Source organism: Pituophis catenifer, unplaced genomic scaffold, assembly GCF_029215685.1.
Source record: "Pituophis catenifer annectens isolate HBS135680 unplaced genomic scaffold, rPitCat1.0.hap2 SCAF_3, whole genome shotgun sequence".
Taxonomy (NCBI): Eukaryota; Metazoa; Chordata; class Lepidosauria; order Squamata; family Colubridae; genus Pituophis; species Pituophis catenifer.
Genome location: NW_027256883.1, coordinates 204,949,314 through 204,962,634, shown reverse-complemented (window position 1 = coordinate 204,962,634; position 13,321 = coordinate 204,949,314). Strand labels below are relative to the sequence as shown.

The 13,321-nt window shown below is 41.3% G+C and overlaps 1 protein-coding gene across 1 annotated transcript in view; it reads right to left on the bottom strand.

Moving 5' to 3' along the window:
- CDH4 (cadherin 4) overlaps positions 1 to 13,321 on the bottom strand; it is a 401,827-nt gene that overhangs the window by 346,950 nt on the left and 41,556 nt on the right. The window contains exon 3 of the mRNA XM_070941124.1: positions 3,477 to 3,647. Within this exon, the coding sequence (XP_070797225.1) occupies positions 3,477 to 3,647 (171 nt within the window). The remainder of the gene's footprint in view (positions 1 to 3,476; positions 3,648 to 13,321) is intronic.

Below are 13,321 nucleotides of genomic sequence, written 5' to 3'. Positions count from 1 at the left end.
TCAGTTTGTTCCCGTCCAGCTGAAGAAACTAAACAATCGGATTTCTGCCAGATGTGATCATTGTTAGTTGAGCAGCATATGAGGCTTAAAAGGAGGACATGAGAAATGAACCAAGAGTTTTGGTGCCCAATGTATGCCATGCCGAGGCTTGGTGGCACAGTGGTTAGAATGCAGCATTGCAAGCTAATTCTGCCGATCTGCCAGCAGTTCGATCCTGATGGGGCCTCAAGGTTGACGTAGCCTTTCATCCTTCCGAGGTCGGTAAAATGAGAACCCAGATTGTTGGGGTCAATATGCTGACACTAAACTGCTTAGGGAAGGCTGTAAAGCACTGTGAAGTAGTATATAAGTCTAGGTGCTATTGCTATATCTATGACTCTAGAGAGGGACGCGGTGGCTCAGCGGCTAAGATGCTGAGCTTGTCAATCGAAAGGTCGGCAGTTCAGCAGTTCGAATCCCTAGTTGCCAATCGACCAAATTTTAATCACACGACCATAGGGATGGTGCAATAGTCGTAAGTGCGTAAAACAGTCCTACATCTTTGTAAGTTTGAATGGTCACTAAATGAATAGTTGTAAGAAGAGGCTATAAACCATTTTGAAGTTAAGAAGACCTATGCGCATAAAGAGTCATAAGGTAAAGGTAAAGGTTTCCCTGGCACATACGTGCTAGCCATTCCCGACTCTAATTATGCCGGCCACATGACCACAGAGGTGTCTTCGGACAGCGCTGGTCTTCAGCTTTGAAACGGAGATGAGCACCGCCCCCTAGAGTCGGGAATGGCTAGCACGTATGTGCCAGGGAAACCTTTACCTTTACCTTATGACTCTTTATGCGCATAGGTCTTCTTAACTTCAAAATGGTTTATAGCCTCTTCTTACAACTATTCATTTAGTGACCATTCAAACCTACAAGATGTAGGACTGTTTTACGCACTTACGACTATTGCACCATCCCTATGGTCGTGTGATTAAAATTTGGTCGATTGGCAACTGGCAAATATTTATGATAGTTGAATTATCATTATCCAGCTATCTCAAAGGACCTAACGCTTTCCCTTTCATTGACCCATATTCCTGGAACTCTTTTCAGAAGATCTATCACAGGTTCACCCCAGTTTACCCTCCTCTATTAAAATAGAGACTGTGGTTCAGTGGCTAAGATACTGAGCTTGTTGATAGAAAGGTTGACAGTTCAGCAGTTCGAATCCCTAGTGCCGCGTAATGGGGTGAGCTCCCGTTACTTGTCCCAGCTTTTGCCAACCTAGCAATTTGAAAGCACGTAAAAAATGCAAGTAGAAAAATAGGGACCACCTTTGGTGGGAAGGTAACAGCGTTCCGTGCACCTTTGGCATTTAGTCATGCCAGCCACATGACCACGGAGATGTCTTCGGACAGTGCTGGCTCTTCGGCTTTGAAACAGAGATGAGCACTGCCCCCTAGAGTTGGGAATGACTAGCACATACGTGTGAGGGGAACCTTTACCTTTTATTAAAAAAGAAAATATTTCCCATAGACCGTATGGTTAAGTCGCCTCATTCCCCACTTCCTTCTCCAACCGATATCAATAACAGTAATAGAGTTGGAGGTTTTCATGTAGTCCAACCCTCTCCTTTCACAAGAGACCTGTACTATCAGCCCATCTCATCTACTCATCCTGAGAGAATCTGCTCATAGTCCCTCATTTTAGTGAGGTTCCTACTATGGAGGTTTTTCTACAGCCGCAGCTATAAAGGAGATTGCCTCTTCATTCGATGGATATCTGTCATTAGAATTGGGGCCCTCCAGAAATTATTGAAAATACGGCTCTTCCAGAGAATCTATGGAGATGCTTGTACTAAATGACTGTACTAAAGTCTTTGGGGTTTAGATTTTATGGATTGATTTTTTTTTTATTGTTATGAATTCTTTCTTTCTTTCTTTCTTTCTTTCTTTCTTTCTTTCTTTCTTTCTTTCTTTCTTTCTTTCTTTCTTTCTTCGTTTGTTCCATTACTTTACACCTCTGGTGGTGGATAATAAATCTAATGAGAGACAGTTTGGGGTAACAGTTAAGGCACCATGCTAGAGACAAAGAGACTCTGAGGAGGTTTCAAAGTATTTCTAGCAGAACTATCAGATTCTGTAACAGTTTTGCTCCCTATGCCATCCGTCTGGTAAACTCGCAAGATTTGTTCCTCTCACCATGTACCGTGTTTCCCTGAAAATAGGACCTCCCCAGATAATAAGCCCTCTCCCGAAAATAAGCCCTCCCTGAAAATATTTAAATGCATGCGTAGCCGGTCTCTGCCATTTCCTCTGGTTAGAGTTAGGGAGACAGAGCTGGAAATCAGGTAAGATGGCAAGAGGAGCCCCGTCTTGCTCCACGCACCCCAAAATAATAACACCTCCCCAAAAATAAGGCCAAGCACTGATTTCGGGGTTCAAAAAAATATAAGACATCGGATTATTATTTCATTCAAATAATTAAATAAATTATTTATTAAATATATAATTATTAATTAAATAATAGGTCCACAGAAGGAATGGAGGCATGGAAAATGTATCAGAAGGTACCCTCCCTAGTTTCTTGTTCTATAAAGGTGAAGGGCGGAGAGATGTACTTTCAGACTTGAACAAATCTGTTAATATTACCTTACAATAAAATTAAAGGTAGTACTTGTGTATTTCTCATCTGGACTACCTTGTAAGGTTGACACAATCTCTCTTTCTGCACGGCAAAATCTGATTCCACTGTTGGGAAATTGCTCCACATTAACACCTGAGCAAATCTTTGTGCTTCAAAGTAAATATGATGATTCTATTACCATGTTTCCCTGAAAATAAGACCTCCCTGGATAATAAGCCCAATTGGGCTTTTGAGCGCATGTGCTAAAATAAGCTCCCCCCCCAAAAAATTAAGCCCTTTTCCAAAAATAAGCCCTCCTCCAAAAGTAAGATCTAGTGAAGGGGTGGGTGTTGGAGAAGTTCGAATTAATTGCTTGAACTCACAAGAAATGTTTTTTTACGCTACAACTTGTTTCCCTGCACACAACGGCGAGAAATGCAACGGATCTGGAAATCAGGTAAGACGGCAAGAGGAGTCCCGTCTTGCTCCATGCACCCCAAAATAATAAGACCTCCCTGAAAATAAGGCCAAGTGCTTATTTCAGGGTTCAAAAAATATAAGACAGGGTCTTATTTTTGGTAAAAAACGGGTATATCACTGCTTTCTATGCTCTTGTCATAGTATTCATACTTTCAGTTTTGTTTTGTTTTTTACAAAGGTCTATCCATGCATTAATATTCATCGGCGACTACTGAATGGCACATCCTTGGAAAGCATACACAGTCTTTTCATACCATCGGACAGGTCTTGTCTTGAGTCCAACTTGGAAGTCTACTGTTTCTTTCTAAAGATAATCCACCTAACAAGCTTTGGGAAATGTAATCTCCATTGATCTTAAACAGAGGTACAGAGTATTCTGGCACTCTACTTACCCTAACAAGCTGCTGTGGGAAGGGTCCTCTTGAATTTTCTGGCACGTTGATTGGTGGGATGACCCAATCTCTCTTTTGACGCCTGAGTCCATAAGAATTCGGGTGATGACGCCATGGGAGCAAAATATTACCAGGTTCTTGAAGGTCTGCTGTCATGTTCTTCTTTCCTTTCTGTTGATTTGGGAAAGAAGGGAGGGGAGAGGAAAGGGTCATTATTTTGCTTTCGTCGAGTTTCATTAAACAACGGCAAACAAAAACAAGGAGTCAACCACATAACCCAGATGTTGTTGTTGTTGTTTGGCTCTCCCGCACATGAGAGAAAAATCACTTGTGAGAACTGTTGCTATGTTGAGGCTTGCTTGAGCTGGAAAATTCCTGGGGAAAAAACCCAATGTTGTTCTTATAATAAAACAAACATTTCTGCATTACAACAGCGTGTGGTGCTTTTATTGACATCTGTGCCGTGGCTTCATTTTTTACTGATGTTTGGAGCTGTCATTAGACAATCAGGCCTTCTTTCACAACGGATTGTCTTCATTATACCAGCGGCAGGAAGCTTGATCAGCTCCTTGGAGGATGAAAATCTGCAGATTTCTAATAAATACAATCAATCACAAGAGCCGAATGAAACAAGCCACAAACACTCACAGCATTACCGGAGGGAGGTCAAACACCATTCTAAACGAGCATTTGTCAATAGCTCTGAATTTTAAACTAGGACTGAAAGTCGTCAGGAAAGATCCGATATACCTAGTCCTCAGTTTAAACCACAACTGAGATCAGAATTTCCCTTGCTAAGCAAGGTGGCTGTTAAGTGAGTCACTCCAATTTTATGACCTATTTCACCACGGTTGTTAAGGGAATCATGCAATTAGGTGACTCTGGCTCCGCCATTGATGGCATGTTGGAAGCCAGTTGGGAAGGTTACAAATGTCAATCACATAACCCCGTGGCCCTGCAATTGTTGTAAATACATGCCAATTGCCAAGCACTTGACTTTTGATCATGTGACCGTGGGAAGGCTGCAATGGCCATATGTGTGAGGAATGGCTTTAAGTCACTGTTTTCAGAGCAGTTGCAACTTTGAATGATTGGTTATACATACCAATCTACATACTACTTGTACATGATCAGTTCATCACAGCTAGGAAGAGAGAGAGAGAGAGCCATTTTGATCTAGAAACAACCGGGAGACCGTGAGTTCTAGTTCCCTCTTAGCCATGAAAGCCAGCTGTGTGACTTTGGCCAGGCATTCTTTTTCAGCCCAGCCACCTCATGGGGTTCTTGTTGTGAGAAAAATCAAAAGACGAAGGCGTATTTAGTATGTCCACCACCCTGGGTCATTTATAAAAAATAATAAAGATGGAATTACAAAAAAAGATCCTAAATAAATTTAGATTTCCTGGGTTTCCTCAGTATTATATTCCGCACCAAGAACAGAGGGGTAGAATTGTGAAGGAGTTAAAGTCTTGGGCTTGAACAGAGAGATTGATGCTAAGGTCTCCACATAGATCTCCCTGGATAATTTTGCATCATTTAACAAGACCACAGCCCCTCCTCCCCACCGCCACTGCTCCGTGCTCCAGGGGGGGAAAACACAACTGCTTTAAAATGTTGCAGGCAGATGCCAGATTTGTACTCTTGGGCACTTCAAAGTACCGTTTAAAGATCAAATCCAGAGTGCTGTTTTCACAATCCTACTTTGTGTAATTCAGTATTTCATTATTTTGTCTCTTTCTTCTTAGCTGCCTAGAGTGCCCAAGTGAGGAGAGAGGGAGGTAACGACTACGAGCATGGGAACCTGCTGACTTGAATAGAACTAAGAGGTTTAGAGCGAATTGTTTTCAACTTTCCTAAATGGACTGCATACAGCTGCTCCTGTATCTTTCTCATACTGTGGCACTAAGTCCTTAGGGAATCCCATTTTAATCTCCTTCTGCCATTCTCGATGCTTTTACAGGAGCAGTCAAGGCACAGCTCTTTTGAATAGGATTTATTTGTTCATTATGTTTAAATGCTCGTTTTAAATGTTTTGTTTTTGTCTCTTGTATTTTAATTTTTGTTAGGCAAAGCTAAAGTGCTCTGGGACTTTAGAATTCAAACAGAAGGCACCTGCCACATAACATTCCAGAGTTCACAACTGTTGATAAGAATGACAAAAGGGTTGGGATAGTAGATGTGGTTGTACCTGAAAACAGCAGAATAAAAGAGAAAGGACTGGTGAAGATACCAAAATGCAAAGACCTGCAAATAGAAATAGAATGTTTGTGGCTAAAGAAAGCAAAGATACCACCAATAGTAATAGGCACCTTAGGTGCAATGCCCCAAAAAACTGGAGCACCATTTGAACACTATCGGCATTGACAAATCTGCCATCAGTCAATTGCAAAAGGCAGGTTTACTTGGAACAGCTTACAACCTGTGACAATATCTCTCATACCATCAAACTTCAACAGCTGCCTTTCCCAAATCCTTCGGAAGGACTTGACAGGTGGATTAAAATGCCAAATCCATATAATCTGGCTGATTATATGATGAACTATAACAATAGTGTGTTGTGGCCCATCAGCGGCCAGCGCAGCTGACAGAAAAGTTGGACAGTGAGGAGGTTGGGGAGGAACATGGGCAAGTCCTGGGAGTTGGGGAAAGCTCGGACGAGGGCTCTGCATCGGAGGCAGAGAGGGAGCTAGGCAGCAGTGAGGCAAAGGAACAGCTGGAGCTTGTTCCCAGTGTACGCATGCACAGAGCTGCCAGAAGACAAGAACAACTAAGAAAGCAGGGTTGACTTGGGAGTAAAGCCACACCTTAGAGGTGATTGGCCCTTCCCATAGGAAACAAAAGAGGAGCGAATGGGGAGTGGGTTTTTGTAGAAAACAATTCATTCTTTCTGTGACTCTCAGAAACTCTGTGCCAAGTTTTGCCTTGTACTGTGTTTGGAAACTAGTTATCTGGCAGCTTTCCAAGCAAGATAAGGTCTGTGTTGATAAATATTCCTTTGAAAAACTGTTTGGACAGACCTTGCTGACTGAATGAAAGGAATTCACAGTCATGTAAATCAAAGAAGTTTTGCCGGGACCAAGACTCTGCTTTCTGTTTTTTAAGGGAGCCTCAGTCAGAACATAGTGATAAAAATGATAACAATGGAATGACAAAGTAGCAACAAGGATGGGTTGCCTGCAAAGCAAAAACTGGTGGCATCTTAGTATAGAGAAAATCATAGAAAACGAAGAAGCTAAACTTTGTTTAGCTGAGACTTTAGAGTTCAAGCAGGCAGGCACCAGCCACATAACACACCGGATTTAACAACTGTCAATAAGAAAAACCAAAAAATATGGATAGTGGAAATGTCAGACAGAAGAATAGAAGAGAAAGGACTGGGGACAATCACAAAATACAAAGACCTGCAAGAAGAAGAAGATTTGTGGCAACAGCAAGTAAAAGTAGCACTATTGATAATAGGCGCTTTGGTCACAATCCCAGGACAACTGGAACACCATGTCAGGTTTCGATGTCATCTCAAATAAATTGCACTCCCAAACAATTAATCTTTGCTGAAATATTCCATTTATTGAGTACGACAGATCTGGCCCCGACTTCGTCGTAGCCGATACTAACCCTCTGACCCACAAACCCTTCCCTTTCCATTCTCCAATTCTCATCTTCTCATTGGCCATCTTCCAAGTCAGTCTCCCCAGCTTCTGACCTCACCCCACAGGAATGTTCCCCCCCAATCCCATCTCCTAGGGGATATTATCTACAGAGAAAATAAGTAGGTGAAAAGTCAAGCCTCATCTTTTTATGGCAGCATCAGAATGCTGACATCCCACTTGAATACCATCGGCATTGACAAATATCACCATCGGTCAATTACAAACAGCAGCTTTAGTCAGAACAGCGTACATCCTGCAACGATATCTTTAACCCCTCAAACATCAACATGTCTATCCCAGGTCTTTGGGAAAGACTTGACACATGGATAAAAATGCCAAATCTAGTGTGAAAAATCTGGAAGGCTATGTGACAAATTAGACTCGGCACTATTATGGACAGGGGTGTCCACAGGGAAAGGGGGTTAAAACAGTCAAGATTGTAGCCATGAGTTTCCTTTTAGAGGTGGGACTTTCATCATGGAATTGGAACTATCATCTTGATTCAAATTTTTCAGTGGTGGAATTCAAATTTTTTTACTACTGGTTCTGTGGGCGTGGCATGGCTTGGTGGGCATGGCAGGGGAAAGATACTGCAAAATCCCCATTCCCACCCCATTCCAGGGAAAGGATACTGCAAAATCCCCATTCCCACCCCACTCCAGGGAAAGGGTACTGCAAAATCTCCTTTCCCACCCCACTCTGGGACCAGAGTGTTTGCCGGTACTCCGAACTACTCAAAATTTCCGCTACCGGTTCTTTGAAATAAATATATATATATATTTATTTATATATATAAGGCTGTCAATCTTGTATCATTGATCTATAGGATTTATGTTAAGTTTACGAACTTAATGTTTGAAACATACATTTAGTGACCTATCTTATCATCATCTAATTCACATTTAATCAGTTTGGCTGCCAATTCTTTTTAAAAAATCATGTTTGTTGAACAGTAGCTGACAAATGTTTACAAGGAACTGAATAACCTGACTCTATAATGTGTAGAAAAAAAAAACAAAAAAAACAAAATTGACTCACCCACACAAAATAACTAGAAAGACAGATAATAATCCTTTTCATATTTGCCATATATCAAGAGTTTTTTTCTGAGAGTAATTCTGTTATAATTTAAACTGTATAATCTACCCAGATTTGGTAGAATTCTGATTCCTGTCTGTGGTATTCCCTTATTCTACATGACTACTATCTCCATACTGTAAGTTCTCACATCATGTTCTCTAAATGTGATTTTAGGCCCCCAAAGTTGAGGACCCTGATGTAGAAGTTTGATCTAATGGTTAAGGCACCAGGCTAGAAACTGGGAGACCATGAGTTCTAGTGTTGCCTTAGGCATGAAAGCTGGCTGAGTGACTTTGGGCCAATCATCAAGAGACTGTGAGTTCTAGTCCCACCTTAAACATGAAAGTCAGCTGGGTGACTTTGGCCAATTACCAAGAGACCATGCGTTCTAGTCCCGCCTTAGGCATGAAAGCCAACTGGGTGACTTTGGGCCAGTCATTCAGCCAAAATTATTTAAATACTCTGTTGAATTAGCTATTGATCTAAAATTTCAGAAAGGGAAGTTGGCTTTGTAATTCAAAAGATGGGTGGCTATGAAGGAAGAAAATGGATGAAGCAGACATAGATGTCAGTCAATAGTTAATGGGACAGAGATCAGTAGTCCAAGACCCCAACTGCATTCAGCTATTGAAGTATAACTGCTTTTTTATTTTTTGCAAGGATTTCTGATGGAAGAAGGCAAATGATGGATTATCTTTTGGACATGTGCCTTTTTGATGGATAGACACCTCAGACCAAATTATTGGTGACTGAGGGCGTTCCATCCTCCCACCATCAGAACTGATGAAGCCAGTCTGATATTCCAAGAGGTCTAGGAGATATAGAATGTGAAAATGTGAATCAGCACCATCTCACATATATTTTCCCCCATTACCCTGTATGCCTTCTTTCTTAAAATTAAAGATAATTGAAGATACCTCTCAACTCGATCTGTCTGTCATCTCTCACTTACCAAAGCTATTTGCCCTCTATTTGTAGATAACAATGATGTACATTTTAAATGTTAATAGATCACTTCCAATATATATATATATATATATATATATATATATATATATATATATATATATATATATATATATATATAAATGTTGCATTGAACATTAAGGTTACCCAGGAGTTCTAAATATTATCTCTGCCAGTTATTCTTCATTTTTCTTCCATCTCCTTCACCAAACCATTACTCTTAGACAACTAGAGATTTTAGATAACTGCAGAGTTTCGCAACCCAAAATTGGTGGTGCGGATTGATGTCAGATTTGATCAGCAAACCACCACATCAAATCCCCGTGGGAAGTAGAGGGAAAGTCCAAAGGTTGTATCTACGCTTCAGAGGAAGCGTGGCTGGTCCATCTCATTCACAGCAGCTAGATAGTTTGGTAGAAAGAAAGAGAAAAAAAAAGCCCACTACACATAAAAATCTATCTCTCCCTCTTCATTTCAAAGAATGGCTTCACGATAGAAACTTTAATTGGGGTTTCATCGCTTGCACAACCCAAGGAGTTCATGCTCCCAACTCCCACGGTGTTGTTTACAAGTACCTCAGGTAATCAAACATGCATCATATGTTTCTTTTCTTTCCTCAAAGCCTCCTTGTCGCCCCTTCAAATGATCTTTTGTACTGAGAACCTTCCTTTGTTGACGATGTATTCTCTCCTGAAACATGTAAATAAATTGCCCACATTTTCTGAAGTTCAAAGCTCAGTCAAGTGAATGGATAAAAACTTGGGTGAGCGTGTACACCAGGCAACCCACTTTTCTGACTGAAATGCTGCAGCAAGTTTCAGAAATCACAACAGTCTTACTTTTTGGGGTGGGAGGAGTGGGATGGGGAGTTGGTTCTCCTTTGAAAGCAAATTCTCAAAACTGTGGCTCAAAATTGGAGTTTATCCTAGTAGTTCCAGAGGTTCACAAACACGTATAGCTTCTCAAGGTAAGCAAAAGCCTAGCAACAAGAGAAGAAGTTGAACAAAAATCCTATCCAATCAACACAGATTGGAGTAAAAGTGTGTGTGTGTGTGTGTGTGTGTGTGTGTTTGAGGAAATTAAAAGATAGATAGATAGATAGATAGATAGATAGATAGATAGATAGATGATAGAAATAGGTAGATAAAAGATAGATGACAGGTAGGTGATAGATACAAATAGACAGATTAGATAGATAGATAGATAGATAGATAGATAGATAGATAGATAGATAGATAGATAGATAGATAGATAGATGCTAAAATCTAGGTTAAATTGACGTGTTTAACACTTGCTACAACTTCAAATTATAGTATGAGGATTCTGGAGTCAATGCTTTCTCATTCAGTTGCCAGCAGAAACAGTGAATATGGAACAAAACCAGCTTTCTCCTTACGCTACAGTTAGCAGTAACTAGTCCAGCCAGCTGGCTCTTTGCCGTTTTGAGCCAACCTGCCTTGATATTCATCAGCCCCTGGCTATAGAGACATCTGGACATTATTACCCAGTCGAGCATTTCACCAGCCTATTTACATAAAAGAATATTAAATTCTGTGTACCAGCCTAATTGGCAGCTTTTTGGATCCTACTCATGTTAAGAAAAGACAGAAACCATTCTGAGTTTGAGAAATGAGGCCTGTTAATGGGTGAAATTATTAATTTTACAGATATACTTACATGTATATTTATCATGGTTTTCCCTTTTGGGTAAGCAATGTTACATAAGGTACACAATAAAAGAAATTAGTAATCAAGCATCTGTGATGGTGGCAGGATATAAATATGACAAATAACTAAATAAGATGTAGATTAGAACTTGGTAGATTCGCATTAAAAGTCTTGGAACAGAAACATGATACGTTTATATCTGCAAAGGTAAAAATTGTGCAGGCAACAGTTTTTCCTGTGATATTTTATGGAAGTAAAAATGTTGGTCCTTAGGTAGCTGGTTAGAAAGTGAATAGAATTACAATGTGATGAGCAACAAAGATGATAAGAGGGCTGGAGGCTAAGACGTATGAAGAATGGTTGCAGGAATCTAATCTTGTGAAAAGAAAGACTGGGGGTGACGTGATATCAGCGTTCCAATTCTTGAAAGGCTGCCACATGGAAGAGGGGGTCAACCTATTTTCCAAAGCATCTGAAGGCAGGACTAGAAGCAATGGATGGAAACTAATCGAGAAGGAAGCAATAGAGAGAGAGATGAAGGAGTTGGAGGGGAACAGGTTTAGGTTTATTTGAATTTATATACCGCCCTTCTCCCGAAGGACTCAGGGTGGTGAACAGCCAAAGATAAAACACATACAATATAAAATTTAAAAACAATTTAAAACATATTAAACAAATTTGGCCCATAATAATTAAAACACCCCCTTTTTAAAAGCAAATTAAAATTAAGGAATTAAAAGGAGTTAGGCCAGCCCAGCTTGTTGGAATAAAAAAGTCTTGAGGGCACGGTGGAAAGTGCGTAAATCCGGGATCCTCCATATCTCTAGGGGGAGCTCGTTCCAAAGGGCAGTGCCCCCACAGAGAAGGCTCTCCCCCTGGGGGCCGCCAGTCGACACTGTTTGACCGACGGCATCCTGAGGAGCCCCTCTCTGTGGGAGCGTACTGGCTGGTAGAGGCTACCGGTGGCAGAAGGCGGTCTCGTAGGTACCCAGGTCCTAAACCATGGAGCGCTCTAAAGGTGGTAACCAATACCTTGAAGCGCACCCGGAAGACCAATGGGAGCCAGTGCAGGAGAGGTGTTACATGGGAGCGCCATGTCGCTCCCATAACCACTCGCGCGGCCGCATTCTGGACCAGTTGGAGCCTCCGGGTGCTCCTCAAGGGGAGCCCCATGTAGAGAGCATTACAGTAGTCCAGGCGGGAAGTGACGAGGGTATGAGTGACCGTGCATGAGGAGAGAGGGATGGAAGAGTAAGGAGGAAGGAAGGGAAGGGAAAGCAGAGTAGAAGAGAAGGTAAGATGGGGGGAAGAGAAGAGGAGAAGGAGAAGGGAAGGGGAAGTAGAGAAGAGAAGAAGAAGTGGGGAAAGGCTTCCGGTTTCCTCGTCTTCGGCGGCGGCGGTGCCTTTTGAAGCTCCGCCAGCCCCGCTGCTTGTAGAGCCGCTTCGTGACTAAGAAGCGGCTCGAAAACTTCAAAAATCTTTAGGATTTTTGAAGAGAGATCGCAGGGTACAGGTTGAGCCCCTGCAACCCCCCCAGGGAATAGTTTCTGGGGAGGGAACAGGAGCGGCTCCCATTCGACCTGCTGGAACTCCGGGCGGCGTGGGACAAGTCTGCTTTCGCAGAACAAGCCGGCTACAGGAAACTTTAAATTGAAAGAAAAGAAACCAGCCTGAATAAGCAGCATATTGTTACTTGAACCCTGAAACTCGGAATCGCAAGTATTAGAGTTTTCTTGGCTTTCTAACTTGATTGAGAAATGCGGATGAGTGAAAGTGAACTGTAAAAATATGGCGCTTAGCCTCAAAGTTAACGAGCGGGCGAGTGTGGATTGCTGAACTCATCTTGCTTTGTTACAAAGTTTCTAAACTGCCACGAAGCTGCTTCGCTTGTATTTTTTTTACAAGAGAAATAAGAGAGGAACTTTTTAATATTGGACTTTGCTTTATTTTGGTTCTTATTTGATTAAATCTGGGGGACTTTTTTAAAAGTCTTTGTGGAGGTGGGAGAGGAAGAAGAACTTCCCTTTTTAGTAAAACTAGCCTACGTGGCAGGATGGCCTCAAAGAAGCAGGAAGTGAAGGCAGCAGGAGGTGGATCTCCCACACATAAAGCACAGCCTCCCCCAGCACAACAGATACAGACTCAGAAAAAAGATTTTGATGTGGGAGATTTAAAAGAATTTATTTCTAAAACTTTGGATGACAAATTTCAAGGATCTCAACAGGAAATAGATTATAAACTTCAAAAATCACATGAGGAATTTTTGCAGGAAATTAATGAAGTTAAAGATATGGTGAAACAGAATCAAAATATGGTGACCAAAAAAATATCAGAAGTGGCGTCTGGCCTGGCAAATTTTATTGGGAAAGTTGATTTTAAAGTTGAAGAACTCAAATCAGAAGTTAATGTTAGGATGAAAGATAATGATTATAAAATTGATGAAGTAGACAATAAAATGCAGAGAATTGAAGATGAGATTGT